General features: G+C 36.3%; 1 protein-coding gene across 12 annotated transcripts in view; it reads left to right on the top strand.

Annotated features, from left to right (window-relative positions):
- TRPS1 (transcriptional repressor GATA binding 1) overlaps window positions 1-20,937 on the top strand; it is a 251,388-nt gene that overhangs the window by 29,607 nt on the left and 200,844 nt on the right. For 4 of the 12 annotated variants that reach the window (XM_032415616.1, XM_032415628.1, XM_032415621.1 and 1 more), the window contains exons 2-3: window positions 14,557-14,714; window positions 17,956-18,884. In XM_032415616.1, the coding sequence (XP_032271507.1) occupies window positions 14,678-14,714; window positions 17,956-18,884 (966 nt within the window). In that variant the 5' untranslated portion in view covers window positions 14,557-14,677. Of the gene's footprint in view, window positions 1-8,491; window positions 8,680-8,718; window positions 8,953-9,800; window positions 9,903-11,976; window positions 12,676-14,556; window positions 14,715-16,069; window positions 16,566-17,955; window positions 18,885-20,937 lie in introns of those variants that run through there. The other 8 variants (XM_032415626.1, XM_032415625.1, XM_032415620.1 and 5 more) reach the window with 7 other exon arrangements.

Here is a 20,937-nt window from a genome sequence, read left to right as displayed (position 1 = left end):
TATCCGTGGTTTCGCTTTCCGTGGTTTGTTACCATGGCAACTGCGATCTGGACGCAGATGATCCTCCTCTGACGTAGGGTCAGGATGTCAGTAGTAGCCTAATGCTCCATCACCACGCCTGCATCATTCCCCTCACTTCATCTCATCACCTAGGCATCTTACCATCACATCATCATGAGAAGGGTGAGTACAGTGCAGTAGGGTATTTTGAGTCGGTGACCACATTCATGTAACTTTTATTACAGTATATTGTTATAATTGTTCTATTTTATTATTAGTTATTGTTAATGTCTTATGGTGCCTAATTTATAAATTAACTTTATCATAAGCATAGAAAGATCAACAGATCTATATAGGAAAAAACATAGTCTGTGTAGGTTTCAGGCATCCAGTGGGGGATTGGAACATATCCCCTGAGGATAAGGGGGTCTCCTGTAATATATTCTTGATTATGAGCATCAGTTATCATAGCGTATAGTTAGTTTTGTAATAGGTGTACAGAAATTAGAATTCAGTGCTAAATTCTGAAGGGTACTGATGCCAACAGATAACACTTGACTTTGACTTCTGGAAAAAAAATTCTGATGGCAGCTTGTTTGGGTAATCATTTGCCATTTTTTTCATGAGGATGAAATGAAGTGTGCACAAGAGGATAAACTATGGGACATGTTGACATCAGAAACTTTATTCTAAGTTACTGAATCAAACACTGAAGCGGTTCTTTTTCAAGTAGTATTCTTGATCATCAGAAAATATTCCTGAATAGTGCAAAGTATTTCATGCAGTTTTTTTCACTGTGCATACACTGGACTGTAGGCATTACCTTCCAGAATCCGCCTACTCTTTTAGCTCATTTGGACCCTATTGGTGATATTTTGTGAAAGAGAATTCCATTTTCATTTCCATAAGTCAAGGTGGCATATTTTGGGACCTACAACATTTCCCACCCCCCTCAGAAAATGGTAAACACTTAACAGGCTACAATTTAGAGAGACTTCTATAATGTCTCACTTTTAATGTAATTTGTTCTATTTCAACATTAAAGCAGGGCTTTCTTAATGTTATGACAAGATTAAAATGTACTGTTACTCCTGTGATATGTTAACTTTTTCATGAAGTCATTGTGATAGTATTTTATTTTCTGAATATCACCCTGATTTGTGGGCTAAGTAAACAAGGCATCATTTGCAGGTATGAGGATGATAATAATATTATCAGGTACCAATTTTGTTTGTTCAGGTGAACTCTGCATTATAATCTGGTTTTGAAATAACCACATAAAACTGTTATTGTGAAATGTTGTGAAACAAAAAGTTCAAAAGAATGATGGAAGCAGTTAATTTTAAATAATCCTGCTCAGTGTCCCTGTTTTCTGGGCATTGTACCGCTCCTTTCACAAACACCTTTTCCCATCCATGCGTATACTTGTTTCCTATAGTCAGCAGTTAAATGTATGGAGCGTTCATGCTTTGACACCCAGAACACATACAGCCTCAGTAGATGTGGGGCCAGCCAATCCGTTCTTACTCTGCTTAAACCAAAGGCTCCTAAGCTTGTTCAGGCGACTGTATTCTCTGACTTTGTGGTTCTCTTTGAGGAAGGAACTCCATGCAATAGTGTTAAAATAGTGTATCAAGCAAACCTGTACCTACAAAACAAATGCTCAGAAATAATGTTTTCACATGTCTCTGTTGACATTTGTGGGCTGCTTGTCCATTCATTTTTAGAGGCCATGTGATAATAAAAGCCAAAGTCTTACGAAAATATTAACCAGGTGGAAAGTTTAAAATGGATAGAATTTTACCTATTAAATTCTCTTCTTTATGCAAGGTGAGAAACACCATCGTTATTTGATTTGTGAGATGGAGTACTTTATTACCTAGATTGAGAACCACTAGCACAGATGAAGCTAGAATCAGCCACACTTCATTTAGACGCGGCATTCAATCAGAGAGGGAGACAAACCATGAGAGACTCTTGACTCCGAGAAACAAACTGTGGGTTGTGGAAACGGAGATGGGTGGGGGGATGGGGTAACTGGGTGATGGGTATTAAGGAGGGCATGTGTTGTGATGAGCACTGGGTGTTATACACAACTAATGAATCATTGAACACTACATCAAGAACTAATGATGAACAGTATGTTGGCTAATTGAATTTAAATAAAAAAAAACAGCATTTATTCAGCCTTATAAAAATACTCAAAACTTAGGAAGAAGCCATAGTGTTGTTTTATGGGTTGTTTTTCATCTATTTCATTTAGTCTTTTAAGATAAGCATGTTACTTTCACCCCTTTAGTTTTCTCATTTGTAAAATAAAGCTGATCAATTCCTTGCAGGCTTTCAGTGAGGACTAAAGAGAGAATTATATGAGCCAAAAAGCAAATAGCTTGTACATAACAGGGCCTCAGTTAGTTCTCTTCCTTCACTTAGATTGTGGTCCACATGATACAGTGTATCCTCTTCTACCACCACCACTACCACCAGCTCCTCTCTCCTACCTCCTTGTCTATTACCTTCTTCTTTCATAGGGTACCTATTGCTTTCTGCTCTTGTTTTTGCCTCTGATCTCTTTTTAAACCTTTTACCCTTTCAGATTTCTCTTGTCCAGAACTTATTTTCTTTTCTTCTCTTTACTCTTTTATTCTTTCTCCTACCACCTTGTTGCCTCCTTTAGCACATTTGGCTCTTTGTGCCCTGCAACCTGGCCTGAGTAACCCAGGACAGCCTTCTGCTCCATTGAATTGCTTGGGTTAGCCCATCAGACCAGAAGAGCTGAACGATTTCTTCTCATTATATTACTGCATGGTCCCTGCAGAGCACCTGCTGTTTCACTGAAAAATCACACTCACGTGCACACATACACTAACTTTTTAGCTGGAAAATGCACAGCTCATACCTCTATAGCTCAATGAATTATTACAAAATAAATGCTCTGTGTAACTGTCTCTCATGTCCAGAAATAGATATTGTGGGTACTCTACAAGCCCCCTTTGCCAGGACCCTTGTGTCCCCTCCTGTTCTCTGTTCTCTTCCTTTCCCCAGGAATTAATCACTCTCCTGACTGATTCTGATACTTCAGATTGGCTTTGCTTGTTTTTGAACTTCACATGCATTAAAATATAATACCCCTATGCATTAAAAGTATGCATTCTCTTGTGCTTGACATCTTATGCTCAACGTCGTGTATGTGAAATTCATCCATGTTGTTGTATGTAGTTTATTTTTATTACAGTATAATATTCTGTTGTATGACTGTACATTCCATTGTATAGTCATATACCACAAATTTTTAATCTATTCTGTTGAGGTACATTTGGGTTATTTCCAGTTTTGACAGTTCAAATGATGATGCTATGAGCATTCTTATGGTAGGCTCCATGCCCAGCGTGGAGCCCAGTGCAGGGCTTGAACTCACGACCCAGAGATCAAGATCTGAGCTGAGATCAAGAGTCGGATGCTTAACCGACTGAGCTACCCAGGTACCCCCTGAATTGAACTTTTAAATTAAACTTCTGGTTTTATGTCATTCCATATGCTTTAAGTTGCTAGGAGTCTGATCCAAATGTTTGAGACTTTTCTGTATTCTTTTATGTTCCAGCCTTTTCCTTTAAAATATAAGCTTTTATTTATTTTTTATGCATTATGCTATTAGTACAGAATATTTTTAATTTTGGAACGTTAGAGAATGCATGATGAAAAATTTTATAAATCACATTTGTATCTATAAATGCATGTAGTTATAGTAAATACAGGTTTCCCCCACTATCTGAAAGTAGGATTGTTCCTATGAAAACTTTCATAAGCTAAAATGGTATATTTTCAAAGTTTGCATTAAGCCACTTCACTTTTAGAAAAGACCTACACTCTTATAGTAATGGCTTCTTTTGTGAAAGCGAAAATTCTCTTCTGATTTTTTTTGGTTAGCAAAAACAAGTACTAATGTAGGTCTTTCCTAAAAACAAAGTGGTATAATGCAAACTTTTGGAAAGCAGAAGATACCTGTATTATTATATAGTTAATATATTAAATACCATGTGGCACTCTTGTACAGAATAAATAATCATGCAGGTAAATGAACTTATAAAAATTCATTTTGCTGATTACAGAAACATCATTATGGAATTATTACTACATAGAGTATGCTTTTTTTTTTTTTAGTGAACCTTCGTCTAACTGTAATTCAGTCCTCAAATTGTATATAAGGTTATGTAGAGATATATAGAACCCAAATCAAATCAACATAGTTGTAAGTCACAGGTGTTTTTTTTTTTTTTTTTTTTTAATATTTTACTTAGAGAGAGCAAGCACAAGTAGGGGGAGTGGCAGAGGGAGAGTGAGTCACAGTTCTAAAAAATAAATTTAATTCTTAGTTCTCACTACTTATGTATTTATTGCTGTATGACCATGGATCCGAGCTATGATATCTGGTTCTTTTTTTAGCCTAACTAAAGACTTAATGCCATGAGTCCTTGAATGTCTTGATTTAGTTTGTTATTAATTATGTTGATACAACTTTAGCATTATTTTAGCTTTTATTCTCACAAGCCTATTTAATGTCAAGAGATTCTGGTCTTCCTTAATGAGATAAACAATATGCAGAAATTTCTAAGTGTGCTAACATCACATCTATCCATAAGAACTTTGGTGAGAGCTTACTCTGTGGTAGACTCGTCTCAGTGGGGGGGGGCCCGTATTAGTATCACTTGGCTTTTTAGAAACTCATGTCCCCTGCGCCAGTATGCTGCTTTATTTCCTCCAGTAATCATGATCATACTGTGCCATTGTTAATGATGGAAATGTGTTCTAGCCTTAGATGTTTTGCACTTGGGAAAAGCTTGAGAATTTTTGATAACATAGAGATATTTAAATATATGAATTATATATTTTGATTAAAATATATGAATTATATATCAGTATTTTGATTAAAATAATCACACATATGAATGGATATACATTATGTTAATATTGTTAATTAACATTTTGTTATTACTTATTAACATTGTTAACATTAATAATATTAATAAAGATATTTTCTGGTCTGGAGGACTTCATAACCTAGTGGGGTAACTGAAACATAAACACATAGTTACAGTGTGATGTGGCATGTACCTTAAAAGGAGATACACATAAATTGGCATGGGTGGTAGTGGAAAAGACTGACTTTTGCTTGTGGAAATTGTAGAGGGCTTTGTAGAAGTAAACCCATTTGGAGTCTTGCATAATTTATTACCTTTAGTGATGTGCTAGGTGTTTGAAGCAAATCCAAAAGTTAGGATAACCGAGTAGTCCGTAAGATTGCTGGGAAGACTGCATATTCACTTGATACAACTATATATACATTTGATGGCCATCTTTATAAAATGGTATCTTTTAGAGTGTTCTCTAGTTTCTTAAAGTGCTGTCACTTTTTTTTTTAAGATTTTATTTATTTATTTGAGAGAGAGAGCGAGCAAGCGAGCGAGAGAGAACACGAGCAGGGGGGAGAGGGAGAAGCACGCTTCCCGCTGAGCAGGGAGCCCAATGCAGGGCTCGATCCCAGGACCCCAAGATCATGACCTGAGCCAAAGGCAGATGCTTAACCGACTGAGCCACCCAGGCGTCCCAGTGCCGTCACTTTTGTATCTATAAATGCATTGCCCAGCTGTTGTTCATTAAAACACTAAAGAGTTTATGAGAAATATAATGGGAAACCGAGTGGTCTAGCAAGGCTTTTGACTTTTTTAGACCCAGTTCTTCATGTGCTAGGTCTATGACCCAAGCAAGTGATTTGACTTTTCTAAATCTTAGTTGCTTCATGTGTAAAATGTGAAAACAATAGTATCTTACTTAAAGAATTATTAATAAAAAGTGAAAATCAAATGATGTAATATACTCTTGGCCACGGTGCCCGATTCTTGTTAACAATAATATAATACATTTTTGTTATTAACTAAAAATTCGGGTTATTGTATACATCAACGTTCACGATTGTGAGCCTTAAAAAAAAGGTCTAGTTCTGACTTTTGATTTCTTTCAACATTCAGTTAGATTTTGAAGGAACTATTTGTAAAACACCTGAATCTGGAATTATATCTATATTTTTCCCTTACTCTGTTATGACAGGTGTCCACAACAAGATTGATGGAGAAAAGAAATTACTAATTCGGGTGCAGGTGGTGAAAATCTTTTCTAAAGGTGTGTGTGTGTATGTTTGTGTGTGTTTGGATGGACTCTTGAGTTTATATTGAACTTGAATTTGAAGATTGACTAGATTACCTATACAAAATATTTCGTGAGTGAGTCTCATTTTTGCCTTCACTAATTCTACAGCCCCACACATACATCAAATCACTATTCTTTCTCTTTTGGTGACTGTGTAATGTAGGAGCTGTGGGGCCCATGCGTAAGCTGGATATATGGTCATCCTCTCAGACTCAGACCTCAGTGTGACCTCACCACCATGTTGGCTGTGGATTTAAAATTAACTTATAATTAATTCCCTGTTTCAGATTTACTCTGGCATCTAACCTAGCCTGGTTTTATTATAAATTTATTTTTAATCTTTTGTTTTAATATTTGGAGGTGGGGGGTTGCAGTAACCGTAAAACAAAATCCTGAAGCCCATAAAGCGAGAGCCTGGGATTTGTAAGAGTGAGATAGGGAAGCTCTGTATACTTAATTTCTCTTCTTCTACCCTGCCTAGAACCATTGAGCCAGACTAACCTTAAGGTATACTATAAAAGAATGCAGTCATAGAGTGGGTCCACCCTGAACACATATTTATTGACTGTGGTCCGGGCATTGGCTTTCTGTCTTTTATTAGGGGTACACATGAGTCTGCAGGTGGAGACTGAACTGAGTTGGGAGGAATGGGATTTACTAATAACCTGAGAGGAGGGTGTGGGCTAGACGTGTTCTCCCAGGTATCTATAAGTCATTGAGTATGAACTGTAGGTCCCTTAGCTCAATCCTGGGTCTCTCTCTAACCTCTTTCTGCATGCCATATTCCATGAAACTCTTTGCCACATTTTGGTTCCTGACCAAATTTGGTTCAGATAAAACTGGTTATTATAAATGAATGACACAAATCTAGTACACAGAGTATAGTGTGTTGAATAGATCACCTTAGTGAACGTTAGAAATAATACCTGAAAAAAAATTAGGACTTCTTTATGCAGTGGTAGCTGTATAAACTATTTAGCTCAGAGATAACATTGGGCTCCTACCCATCTGTGTTGATGCATATGTAATTTGGACATCTGAGATCATATGGTACATAGATGTTTACCTTCTGCCTTTTTCACTCAGTGTTCTATCATGGCTGTAATCCTCTGCCATTATACAATCTTTTAAAATACTGATTCTAAATCTTTCATGATAATGGATCCTGATCTTCTTTTAATGTTGCTAGCCATGCTGGGGAGAAAAAAAAAAAAACAAAAACAAACCAGGGGCGCCTGGGTGGCTCAGTCGTTAAGCGTCTGCCTTCGGCTCAGGTCATGATCCCAGGGTCCTGGGATCGAGCCCCGCATCGGGCTCCCTGCTCCGCGGGAAGCCTGCTTCTCCCTCTCCCACTCCCCCTGCTTGTGTTCCCTCTCTCACTGTGTCTCTCTCTGTCAAATAAATAAATAAAATCTTAAAAAAAAAAAAACAAAACAAACCCCAAACCAGAAACAAAAACAAACCCTTCAAAATGATCCACTTCAGATCAAAGCATTTTAGTTTTCTTGACAAGTTAATGAAGAAATACTGTTTTGTTTAAAAAATATTATATATGTTTTGAAGTCAGTCATTTTCTTCTTTGAACATTACTGTCTAGAGCAGCATCTCCCACTCTGTGCACACAATACATTAGTTTTGTTGGTAAATGGCATTATGTGAGATAAAGCCAGATGAGATACGCCACTACTCCACAACCCCTAGGACTTTTCAGAGCTGTAATTGCTAATGTACAAAGTGGATCTCTGAAGAGGGTATATAAAGTATACAGTTTCCACTAAACTTAATTTGACCAAGGAACCTCCTTACATTTCTTTTTTTGAAACTAATATCATGGGAAGAACATAGAGAAAATTCTTGAATTTATCATCTATGCTTAAACAGTGACTATAATAAAATCCCAGACAGAGCCTAGCTAAACCTGGGGGGGGGGGGTGGTGAGCATAGGAAGAATGTCCTGAAATAATGGTTTATTCAAAAAGAAGTTCTTATAGCTGAAGGTTTCTGAGCCTGTTATCTATCCAAATTATGAAGGGATTATGTGTGTATTTCCTCTTTTTTCTTTTTTTCTTTTTTTAAAGATTTTATTTATTTGACAGAGAAAGAGAGAGCGAGAACAGGAACATAATTATGGGGAGTGGGAGAGGGAGAAGCAGGCTTCCCGCCGAACAGGGAGCCTGATGCGGGGCTCGATCCCAGCACCCTGAGATCATGACCCGAGCCGAAGGCAGACGCCTAACGACTCAGCCATCCAGGTGCCCTCCTCTTTTTCACACAGAAAACTTTTCTTATTCTAGGAGTCAAGATCAGAAGTTGCTTTCAAGTGTAGAATTTTAAAAAATCATCTTTCTGTGGAAACACTCAATATACTTAACAAAAGAGAAAAATGATTCCAACCTGTGTGTGAATATAATATATTTTTATCAGAAAGGAAAAATTATACCGAGTTGGTTACATGAAGCAGTCAGCACCGACTAGGTTGGTATTTTAACCACATTTAATGTTATTAGTATGTATTCATTACACATTGTGGAAAACATCCATCAGTACTGTTTACTAGTTTAAATGGACTTTTAATAATACATATAGAACAAAGATCCCTGATCTCTTGGAACTTATATGTACAATTGTCCTCTGAACTTACTTCTAATTCCCTTTCATAGCCTGTGTACATTTGCTGATTCCTCATGATATTTGTGCCTTTCCCATTGGACATCGCTGCTTGCTGTTTGGACTGCTGTCCTCGGATGGGTGAGGCCTTTTGAGCTGTTTCCTGTGGTATCTTGGAGATGAGCAGAGTGGTTTGCAAGTTACTGGTTTCGTGACCAAGACCTATTGTATATGATAGCGCAAACTTACTTCCCTTCACTTTGGCTATTTAACATATATATTTAACGCACACATGTTATATGTAACATATATGTTGAATAGTACATTGTGTTAAATTTATATTTAACACACATGTATATGTTTTCTCTCTCTGTGTGTATATATCTATATATACACACAGGACTAATATAAGCTCTCAATATGCCTTCATGGTATTTGTTTTAATCTTGGATCTAGAATGGCACTCTTAAAAAAATTAACAAAAACTTTGCCTAATAAACTCAGCTGATCAATGCCTGGAAGACAGTGAGCATTCTTACTGAATCTTCATGGTATGCATTTATTAACTTCACTATACTGTATATGCATGGTAATTTACCGAATGGATTGGCAGGGATTGACACAGATTTCTTATGGGAGATCTGAGACAGATGTTATCCAGTTATATTGCTGGATTGAGTTAATAATTGAGATTTTCTTTTCTATTGAATAATAGAGTGGAAAACAGACAAAGCAACATCAATATACTAAAATTAAACTACCTTTAATGTACAAAGATGTTTTTTGGCAAATGCTGGAAAGAAAGTCAAAGGCATTCCTACAAATCTTAACACTCATTATTTTTGTTATCAGTGGAAATCTAATTTACATACAAACAAAATGTCAATTCCTATCATAACCATCAAGATAAATAGATGCATTTATACTTTTCCATGAGCTCTACTTTTTGAACTTAACGTGCTATGTTTGGCTCTTTGCCCATCAACCAGGTGAAATAGTCTTAAGTTTAACAAAGAAGAGGGATGAAGTTACATCCGGCCCGTGTACACATGCAAAGTCATACTGGCCTGTTTGAACCAACAGTTGTCATTGTACGTTATTTTAATTTTTTTATTTTTCCTTTGAGAGGAAAGAAAACAAAAGGAAACACGACATACGTGTGAGGAAACAAATGATAACGTTTCTTAATTTGCTTAGTGAAATTGTGATCTTATTCAAAGCAGAGTTTGTAATACATTTGCCTCTCACCTGTTATGAAAGCAAAAATAATCAGTTCCCCTTTCCTTTTGATAACTCATGATGGATACTTGCTTTATTTTTGTTGCCTTAATTAGGGAAATAGGTGTGTGCTTCATTTTTTTCACATATATTCTACGTTTTTTTTTTTTAAAGATTTATTTATTTTTGAGGGGGAGAGGGGCAGAGAGGAGAGGGAGAGAGAGAATCTCAAGCAGACTCCCTGCTGAGCGTGGAGCCCAATGCTCGGCTCAATCTCACGACCCTGAGATCATGACCTGAGCGTGATCAAGCATTGACACTTAACCAACTAAGCCACCCACGTGCCCCTTCTACAGTTTCAAATAGACTTCTAGCATAAAGTTTTTTTTTTTTTTTTTTTTAAGATTTTATTTATTTGACAGAGAGAGACACAGCGAGAGAGGGAACACAAGCAGAGGGAGGGGAGAGGGAGAACCAGGCTTCCCGCACAGCAGGGAGCCCGATGCGGGGCTCGATCCCAGGATCCTGGGATCATGACCTGAGCCGAAGGCAGACGCTTAACGACTGAGCCACCCAGGTGCCCCTAGCATAAAGTTTTTAAAGGCAAAAAACAGTTTTCTAATTTTCATATAAAAGTAAAATGGTTAACGAAATTCTCTAAGATGTGTATGGATATATGGAGACTCATTTTGGCAAATCTGACATGATTACTTACTTACCAGACCATCTCTTTTTACCTAGACTAGTACATTTGAAATGAAATATTTGAAATATAGAGAGCATAGCTCGATGAAATAAAAGGCTAATAAAATATGTTTGGGCCAACATCAAAACTCTTTGAAAGAGGATATCTAAATAATGTACATTTTATCTCAGAGAGTCTTGGGTTAGTTCTCGTGTCCAGATGACTATTAATGGGCTTTGTGCTCTGAAGCATATGTTAATAGAAGTGATCATTTTGGATTAATTTGATGTGAATTAATAAGAGATTTATTTGATGGGAGTTGTTTGAAGGTGATGACATTTAAATCTCAGCAGGATTTAAGATATCCAAAAATACCTTTAAAGATTCAGGAACAATCAATTCAGAGAGAGCAAATTAAATAGACATGGATAGCAAAGAACAGGATCTGACATTGGGTTTATGAAGTTTGAAGCAGTTTACAAAAAAAGCGATCTACCATTGAAGTATTGCTCTGGAATCTGAAGAAACAGAAACATTTAAACTCCTTCAGCAATTCTTGGGTTTATGATTTGGATAAACAATGTTCTCTTGCATTTTATAGTTCACTTAAGCAATCTGATTTTGATCTGTATATATGGAGTAGACAGGATTCAAGGTTTTTTCTTTTTTTTTTAAACCAATGAGCAAACACATATGTTCTTTAAAACTGAACTTTATATGTTGTTCATATGGAAGCTATCTAGTTTGCTATAGGCCCCAAACTTGACCTTCCTTTTATTTTGCTATCACTTGCTTAATTCTTTAAATTCTTTGTGGGGGACTTTTGATCAAAAGAAACAATTTACTATTTTTTTCTTTCTTCTTAATTTTTTTAATAAAACCTACATGAAATGTGTAATTAATAACTCGGTACTCCTAGGTTGTTGATACAAACAAGCACGGAAGAATCATATATTAAGGAGAAGACTACCATGTCTTTTCTTTTGTGTTAAGCTTTGATTTCAAACACTTGAAAGTTTTATTATCTGGAAAAACAAGAAGAGAATGTCATCTGGTATTATATATTATGATGACAAGAACTGCTACTTATAATAAAAATCATACTCAGCAGGATTTGAGACTGAGCTTAAATTATAAAGCCTTTCTCCCTTAACGTTTTAGTCTTGCTGAGGTTCTTTCTTCCTTCCTTCCTTCCTTCCTTTCTTTCTTTCTTTCTTTCTTTCTTTCTTTCTTTCTTTCTTTCTTTCTTTCTTCCTATCTATCTACCATCTATCTATCTATCTATCTAGAGAAGGAGTCAGTCAATTGGAAGTGCACTCATTTGAAATGGTTTTTGGAAAGATCCTCCAAGGCTTTAATTTTTTTGCGAAAGAAGGGTTCCTTACAACATTTTTTTTTTGCTTTTTAAAGATATACTTCTTCTCTCTTAAATGAATGACTAATGGTAAAACTACAGTCATCTTACTAGATGTTTGGCACGTACTTATGCTGGGTATACATTTATTGAATGAATGAATGAATGTTGGAGGAAATGAGTAACTGAGTGAACGGTAAACCTCAGTGGTATTTATGCCTTCCTTAGTTACTGATGGTTTCATATTTTATAGTCTTTTAGGGAAATTGGATAAAGTTTTTCTTAGGTAAAATTATAGTGCCTAAGCCATTAACCAGAACCATTATAGAATCTTAGAGGTTCGAGGAAGTTTAGAAATCATTTATTGCAATTCTCTCATATGAGTAAGAACAGAGGCTCAGAGAAGTCAAGGGGCTTGCCCTTGATTACATCAGCCACTGATTGGAATCAGGTTCAGAAACTGGACATGCGATTACTGTACCATTCTTCCTTCCTTTGTTTAGGGTCACGATGCTACAGAGAACATAGGAATTTATATCTCTTACCTTCAAGGAGTTTCTCATCTAATGGAAATAAATTCTTGTTCTAATCTGCACTGGCACTGGATGTATGTGTGATCTCAGCTCTCTTTTTAAATTACTGTAATAGTTGATTTCTTTGGTTGAGTAATTCATTTGATTACCTACTGCAAAACTCTTCGGAGCAAGTATTTCATAAATGTATGTGTGTATTATGTATGTATATGTACTTATACATACATATGAAATAAGACTAAATCATTAATGGTTAATTCAAAGCATCTAGGTATTAATAGAAAACTCAGATTCCTTTTGCTGTGAAGATGCCATTCTGAGAACATGAGTCACAGTCTTCTATAGAAAAAGGATTTTTTTTTATATATGTAAGCATTTTAATCAGTAAGATAAAAGACTTACCAGAATGATTTTTTTAAGCTTTAATGCTGATTATTTCCACTGTCTGATACTATAATGTAGAAATAATACAGTATCCTACTGTTTCTTATAACAAACTTTTTTTTTAACTAAGAAATACAAAGAAAGCCTTTATATTTGTTTTAATTTAGGAGGAAATAATTTAGAAATTTGGATTTTTGCAAATGGAATGTCTTACATCTCAGTAATGAAAATAAATATAAATAGTGCATTTTTAGGAAGCTAAGCATGTTTTACCTTGCTGAAGTATCTTGACACATAGTATGTATTCACATTATGTCTGCTGTGAGAGGAGCATTATGTATTTGTATAGGTGGGGAATGATGTAAACTTGGGACCCTCACCATCTCCACCTCATCCCCCTCCACCCCCTAGGTCAGTTTTTTATCTCAGAATTGAACAGAGGACTAAAGTTAGCAATTTTGGTCTTGTAGCTCTCATTTAGATTCTTCAGTTCCTTCTTATCCACTTCACTTTTAGCCCCATGATCCAAATGATTGTTTATAATGGACCTACTGTAAACTGGCATTTTGAACTCTTTTTTGGTAGTCAGTATGAGGGATATTGCTATTATATAGTTGAATAAAGACGTTTTCAAATAGAGTTGCCAAAACACTCCTTGATGCGATTATCTAATTGTTTTATGACCATTATTGCAGTATCTGCCTTGATAATTTCTTTTTTTTTTAAATTTATTTATTTGAGAGAGCAAGCAAGAGAGAGCACGAGCAGGGGGAGAGGTAGGTAGAGGCAGAGGGAGAGGGAGAAGTAGATTCCCTGCTGAGCAGGGCAAGCAAGGCAGGGCTTGATCCCAGGACCTGAGCCTAAGGCAGATGCTTAACCAACTGAGCCCCTGCCTTGATAATTTCATTCAGATAATAAAGATGATGGGATAATGAGGGTTGAAAGCTGGTTCAATCACAATTTTATGAAGTTATTTGTCAAGAGCGAAAATAGAAGATTAGTAAAACTAGCTAAAAAGATAGCCCGTGTTACGGTGTGTAATGTTTCCGTAACTGTTGGGAAGGCTTACACAGATCCCAATTCTTGATGGCATTGCAGTAGTTCCTTCCTCAGCCACATGGTATATACACTGCTGATGTGAGTTTGGAAGAGCTTTGCAATGCGTACCACTTCTTGTCTTCAGCTGTGACTGTATAATATCAGTAGGTACACCTGGTATCTTTTCCAGAAGCATGTCCCCTCCACGTTTACTAATTAAGATTATCTATCCCCACCCCAGTGTAGGTAAGTATTCTGGTCCTTAGGGTTTGGGAGTTTTAGAGGTTAAATCATACATCACAGTCTGTTGTGAAAATGACTTCTGTAATCTTTTATATCACGTTCCTTCTTTTCCTGCTGTTTTATTAAAACCCAGGGTGGGGGAAGAACTTGCTCAAGGTTTGCTCATGCATTTATTAGGTATCTTTGAAGCAGCCTGTGGTGCTGGCATATTAATGTATTTTAGGTGTGATACGTTAAAGCATATTTACATCATTTAGGAAGGAAATATTTTGTTTTGTTTTGTTTTGCAGATGTACAGATCAGCTCTCAAAATGTCTTCTGTGTCTTCAGAGCGTCTTCTAAGACAATTGCATTAGCCTCCTGCTAGTTGACTAATAGAATTAATAATTGTAAAAAGCACTCTAAAGCCACATGCCTTATGAAGTCAATGCTGGGTATGATTTTACAAGTATGTGATCTATTTTTTCAAGTGAAAATGTTAACTGGAAAAGTTCTTGGCACACAGTAAAACATCGTGCAATCTGTTATTTGTCTTAAAGATAATAACTTGAGGGTGGCTGTAGCCTTACGATATCTAACTTATGACTTGTTAGGGGAGTTTCTTCCACTTAGAAGTATTGCAAATGTGCTTATATTTACATAATATGTCATTCTGAAAAATTACGGTGATATGATTCCTGTAAAAAATTATTTTTCTATAACTACTTCAAAGTATAGTCAACTAAATTAACCATGATTTTTTTTAAAGAAACTAAAAAGAACATGCCCCTTCCACCCACAACAAAAAAGAAAACACAAATGACCTTTCTGATACTTCTTTGAAGTTTTAGCAGTTTGACATTCTTTGCGATGTATATTTTTAAGGGCTCTATTCAGTATAAGGAGTCAGTGAGTCATATGGGTTCTAAAGGTCTGTTCTTGGTGGAAGAGGGAACTGAAATTTGAAAGGATGATAATTTAATCGTATTTTCTCTTCGTTGCTTTAGTCGCTGCTTCAGTACCTTTTAAACTATGACCTATTACTTTTCTGCATGATAACAATAAATCAGCAAGTTCTAATTCTTTTTGTTCTGAAAAACAAGTTACATTTTTCAATATTAACATATTTATGTCTATTCACTTTTAAGTATTTTATCTTAGTTCCTTGCTCTGTAAAGTGTTGCTGTTTTTCTGATCACCTTGACATTAATATATGGGCAGAAACCATTTTCTCTTCACTTTAATGGAAGGGTGATCTTAATGAGTTGGATTATTTCATTTTCATTTCCTTATGGATCCTGCCTTTCATATAGATTTTTGTCTTTTTCTGTGTAACCTTATTTATTTCATTTTGGTGGCACTATCGTTAGGGTTAACTTACAGTGAGGAGAAAATGTTGAAATACAAATGGTATGGTTATTCAGTATTTGTCCAAGAAAAGATTAAATTGCAATGGTTACTAAAGACTTTATGTGTAATAGAAAAAACAAACAGGAAATTCAGGAGGGAAAGGCAGGAGGCGCTACAGCAAATCAGCACAGTTTTATGTGTAGGAATAGCTGATACTCTATAAGCTAGAATGTAGGCCAAGTTAAGAATAGCATTTTTTTTTTACTCAAGGTCTTATATTTTTTTATTATTATTTTTTGTATTTTAAATGATAGCTGATTTCTTAAACTTCCATTTTATTATTTTTTCTTTCCTTTTTAGTTTTCCTTTTGTTGACTACCAGTAAAATTGCCCTGCACTCTTCTGTGTGTAGGTACAAGTCCCCAAGTTCTGTCACTTCTGACAGAGGACTAGATGTCTACCAAAATGTCGACATCAACAGATGAGACATTAAAATGCAAACATTAAAAAAAAAAAGTTAACCAGTGTTCCTTTTTTTTTTTTTTTTATTTTTAAACAAGGGTTACCTAGCTTAGTTTACTTTAGGACTAACGGTAATGACACCAAGGTGAAGACCATTTTCCCTCCCCACTCCCTGCCTTGGTCATGCAGGTGACTCGAGCATCACTTGTACTTGACACTTCAGTCCTTCATCCTATAACTGTTGTTGTTGTTGTTGTTCCAAGAGGAACATATACATATTCTATGTATATTTAATGACTAATGTTATTGTTATACAGAAAGGAGAGTGTACTTTCTTAAGCACAGTTACACTTTTTGACATTATTTAGTATTTTGACTAAATAATGACTTTATTTTGACTTTAGAATTTTGACCTTGGAAACAATTCTTTATACTCAACGAGGGCAATATCTTGGTTCAGTGATTCATATTACAAAAATTTTACTTGACCAGCTCTTCGGAAATGAAGGTACACCCATATATCCAAAGCCAGGGTGGCTTCTTAGTACCTGTGAGAAATTATAGATGAAAACAACTGACACCTATTATTAATTTGGATTTTCTCAGGACATCGTGGGTAATCATGGTGTAACTAAATGTTAAATCTGCCCCTGTGGCAGAGTCGGCCAGTGAAGAAGCCTTGTCTTATTAGTCAGTCACAGGTGGATTTTCCTAAGCGACGTTTGGGTGACAACTCACACAGCACTTGCAGTTTTTCAGCTGGGGGATTAAGGAACATGAGCCATGAACCTCAGTTCTCCCTCGAGCCTCTGTGACTGCCTTTTTGTTATTGACACAACACAGATTGTTTCTTATCTCCTCGTACCGAAGTTCTGATTCATTAGACTCTGGTAGAGGAATTTGTCACAGTGCTCTTATTTTGACTGTACTCATTGATGCCACGAACTTGAAAGGCCTAGTTGAGCTAGCACGTGAAGGTGAGCCATGGAAACCTAACATTTTGCCATACTGAGCTACAAATGACAATGTCATATGGTTCAATTTAATATTGTCCTTCTGTCATCTTCCAGTCTGCTCCTGCTGGTGGGATTGGTACTGTCTCCACCTGGCTGGGCGTAAGAACCCAGGACTTAGTGAGGTTCCCCATCATGCTCGATAGAGTCCCCAGTACACCCAGCCTGGTCCCTCTGATGTGTCCCAGGTCCTCCTCCTGACTTTCAGGCAAGGTCTCCAAATGGGGCTTAAAGAGATTTATCAGTAGGACAGAGATGAAACATTTGTTACCCTTCATTCCTGAAAGTAATAGGGCAGTTTTCACATTGTTTATAACATGCTGTTTCTGTCTCTTGACTATGAGGATATTTTGGTTGAAACTATATTTATATCTTGGTTGCACAGTGTGTAACAATATTGAGTTCCAATTTATGTTGTTTATATACATATATACATAGCATATAAATAAACATGTAATATATATTCTGTAAACATAAACATGTATACCTATTTTATAAACATAGTATGTGTATATATAATATATAAGGATTATAAATAAGCATATATATATATATATCATCAACTATAACTGAAGAAAGTGAGCAAAAAATGTTTGGCAGACAAGAATAATAGGAAAAATAGAGCTAGTAATAATCAATATCTTGGTATTCATAAAACCATTTAAAAATAGTAAATGAGCCACTCTATGACAAAAATAATTCTAAGTGTAAATATTTGCTTTAGTCTCCGTTTTTTGCTATTTTTAAAACACTTTTTTCCTAGAGGAAGTTTTTTTATATGCACCTTATAAAGCCTTGAATAGAATAAGTAAAATGCTCTAGATTAGATCACATATCTGCAGCTTTCAGATAACCTTGCATGTCCTTTTCCTTGCATTTTTACAGATATGGTCCGGAAAAAGAACCCCCCTCTGAGAAACGTTGCTAGCGAAGGCGAGGGCCAGACCCTGGAGCCTATAGGTACAGAAAGCAAGGTATCTGGAAAGAACAAAGAATTTTCTGCAGATCAGATGTCAGAAAATACGGATCAGAGTGATGCAGCAGAACTGAATAATAAGGAGGAACATAGCTTGCATGGCCAAGATCCATCCTCTAGCATCAAGAAGGGCTTAAAAAGCTCAGTCCTGAGCGAGAAGGCTGGCTTCAATTATGAAAGCCCCAGTAAAGGAGGAAACCTTCCCTCGCATCCACATGATGAGGTGACAGATAGAAATATGTTGGCTTTCTCATCTCCAGCTGCTGGGGGAGTCTGTGAGCCCTTGAAGTCTCCTCAAAGAGCAGAGGCAGATGACCCTCAAGATATGGCCTGCACCCCATCAGGGGACTCATTGGAGACAAAGGAAGATCATAAGATGTCACCAAAGGCTACCGAGGAAACAGGGCAAGCGCAGAGTGGTCAAGCCAATTGTCAAGGCTCAAGCCCAGTTTCAGTGGCCTCAAAAAACCCACAAGTGCCTTCAGATGGGGGTGTAAGACTGAATAAATCCAAAACTGACTTACTGGTAAATGACAACCCAGACCCGGCACCTCTGTCTCCAGAGCTTCAGGACTTTAAATGCAATATCTGTGGATATGGTTACTACGGCAATGACCCCACAGATCTGATTAAGCACTTCCGAAAGTATCACTTAGGACTGCATAACCGCACCAGGCAGGATGCTGAGCTGGACAGCAAAATCTTGGCCCTTCACAACATGGTGCAGTTCAGCCATTCCAAAGACTTCCAGAAGGTCAACCGTTCCGTGCTCTCTGGTGTGCTTCAGGACATCAATTCTTCAAGGCCTGTTTTACTAAATGGGACCTACGATGTGCAGGTTGGTGCTCTGTTCTGTTACCTCTTCTTACAGAAAAAGCGAGTAGTAATGAAATGTGAATTCGTACACGTGTGTTAAAATCAAGCTCCCGATACCAAAGGGGTGGCCTGCTAGATTCAGCAGGACAGATGGACACATTCCATAGCTGTTTTAGGCAAATGTGTATGCAGAGGTGTCTTTCATCTCTTATCATGGAAAATAATCTCAATATTTCTATTAGGTTGGGAAAAGTCTTTTCATGGGATTAGCTAGGCTTCATATTTCTGGCAATATTTCATGGTAATTTGATGTTTTCCCAGTCTTCCAAAAATGCCACTAATCTTTATGGTTCCACATGATGGTAGTTTATGCTTTGTTCTAGTTTTAGATTAGAAATCTTTCACTATCATCTTTCCTTCAATGAGGATCTTTCCTGTGTCTGGCATTAGGATTTGGTTTTTATACTCAATGTCAATCCAATTGGACTAGATTTGGGTCATATTGACAGTTGCAGAGATATACTCCAGAAAAAGGAACATAATTGCAAATGAAAATTTGGAAATAAAAGTTTACATTGATTATAGGGACAATAAAGCATTCTTTTCTGCATTTAAGGAAAATAGTAATTTATGAAAGCATTTAGCAGTAATTTAGATTTCTGGTTTTATTAAAAGTGGCATACCTTTTTGATCTACTCTTCTGTCTTTAGTTTATGGCATATGTGAAATGAAAAAAAAATCTACCATTTCAAATAGAATGAAATGCAGAACTGACTCTAAAGAAATGTATTCGTTTCATTTTGGCAATTTTAGCATAGTCGAAACTCATGGTCAGCTTGAGAAAGTGTATTAGTTTCTGTTTTAGTCTGTAGATTTTTATTGTATTATTCGGCCAGTGGATTTCAAAACATATTAGATGTAATAGTAACCTTCTTTAGGAATGATTAGAAGAAGTACCAGGGAACTAATGAAATTACATCATTCTTACTTGACCTCCTCAATCCCTTAAAATATCAGTCATTTTGATCAACTCAATAGCTCTGGCACATTTGCTCTAGACCTCTCTATTGACCTGGTTCCAATTAAGAAAGGCAGGCAAAGGAATTGTAAATAACAGGTAGGGAACATATTTTGCAGTCCTTGTAAAAAGAATCAGAAGAGAAATTTCCAAGCCTTTAAAAATGTCAGAACAGCAATTTTATCACTTTAAGGGAGATAGAAAGAACTCTTAAAAAGCCAGTTTCATCTTTGTAGACCTCTCTTAAAAATTCCGTCTTACTTTGTGAATTTCCACAAATAGAATTATTTCTGTGGAGCAGCAAATTAAGCCAACATAGTTATTATGCATGAAAGCTGCATGCTTTGAACTGCTGTCTTATTAAAGATCATTTCACTGTCTTATGTCAGATACACTCTGCTGTCAAACCATGATTGGAACGCAAATACGTGTTTTAGATAAAAGGGCTAGAAGTGAATAATGTCAGTATGTGAAATGGTGTTTTATAATTAGCAAGTAATATGATGTTAATACCTGGATTTCCGGCAGGAGTTTCAGTTTGTTCACTCTGGGGACAACTTCTGAGGGAAGCTGATCTGCGCTGTCAGGAAGGCTCTAAAATCGAGATTACTGAGGCCGATGATTTGGAAGAACTCAGATTTTTTAAACACACTTCCATTTCCCCCAAACAGTTATTTGTTAGGTTCTTAGTTATTTATAGTAAAGTTTATGTTTGGGTAGAATGAGCTGGACACTTTTCCTGGGCAGAGATTTTAGAAATAAAACAGATGTGTGAGCTCTCTGAATTTGAACTAATAGAAGGAGAAATAAAACAGCTGATCCTAGACTGTGCTGTCTACCAAGTGCTGTAGTAAAGAAGACAGAAAGTGGTAGGAAAAAGCAAGCAGGAAGATAATCTTGTTAAGATCAATTTTTTTTTTTTCAGAGAAATCATAGGGCTAGAAATAGAAAAAAGCAGTCTGTGGAAAAAAGCAGATGATTATTTCAAAGAAACAATTGGATCTAGAAACGAGCCTAAAGAGAGTTAACTTTGTTCGATTTAGGAATAGAGCACTAA

The sequence above is a fragment of the Phoca vitulina genome, unplaced genomic scaffold, assembly GCF_004348235.1.
Source record: "Phoca vitulina isolate PV1807 unplaced genomic scaffold, GSC_HSeal_1.0 scaffold18, whole genome shotgun sequence".
In the NCBI taxonomy this organism is placed as follows: Eukaryota; Metazoa; Chordata; class Mammalia; order Carnivora; family Phocidae; genus Phoca; species Phoca vitulina.
The sequence above is the reverse complement of the archived record's forward strand: the minus strand, read 5'-3'. Positions and strand labels throughout refer to the sequence as shown.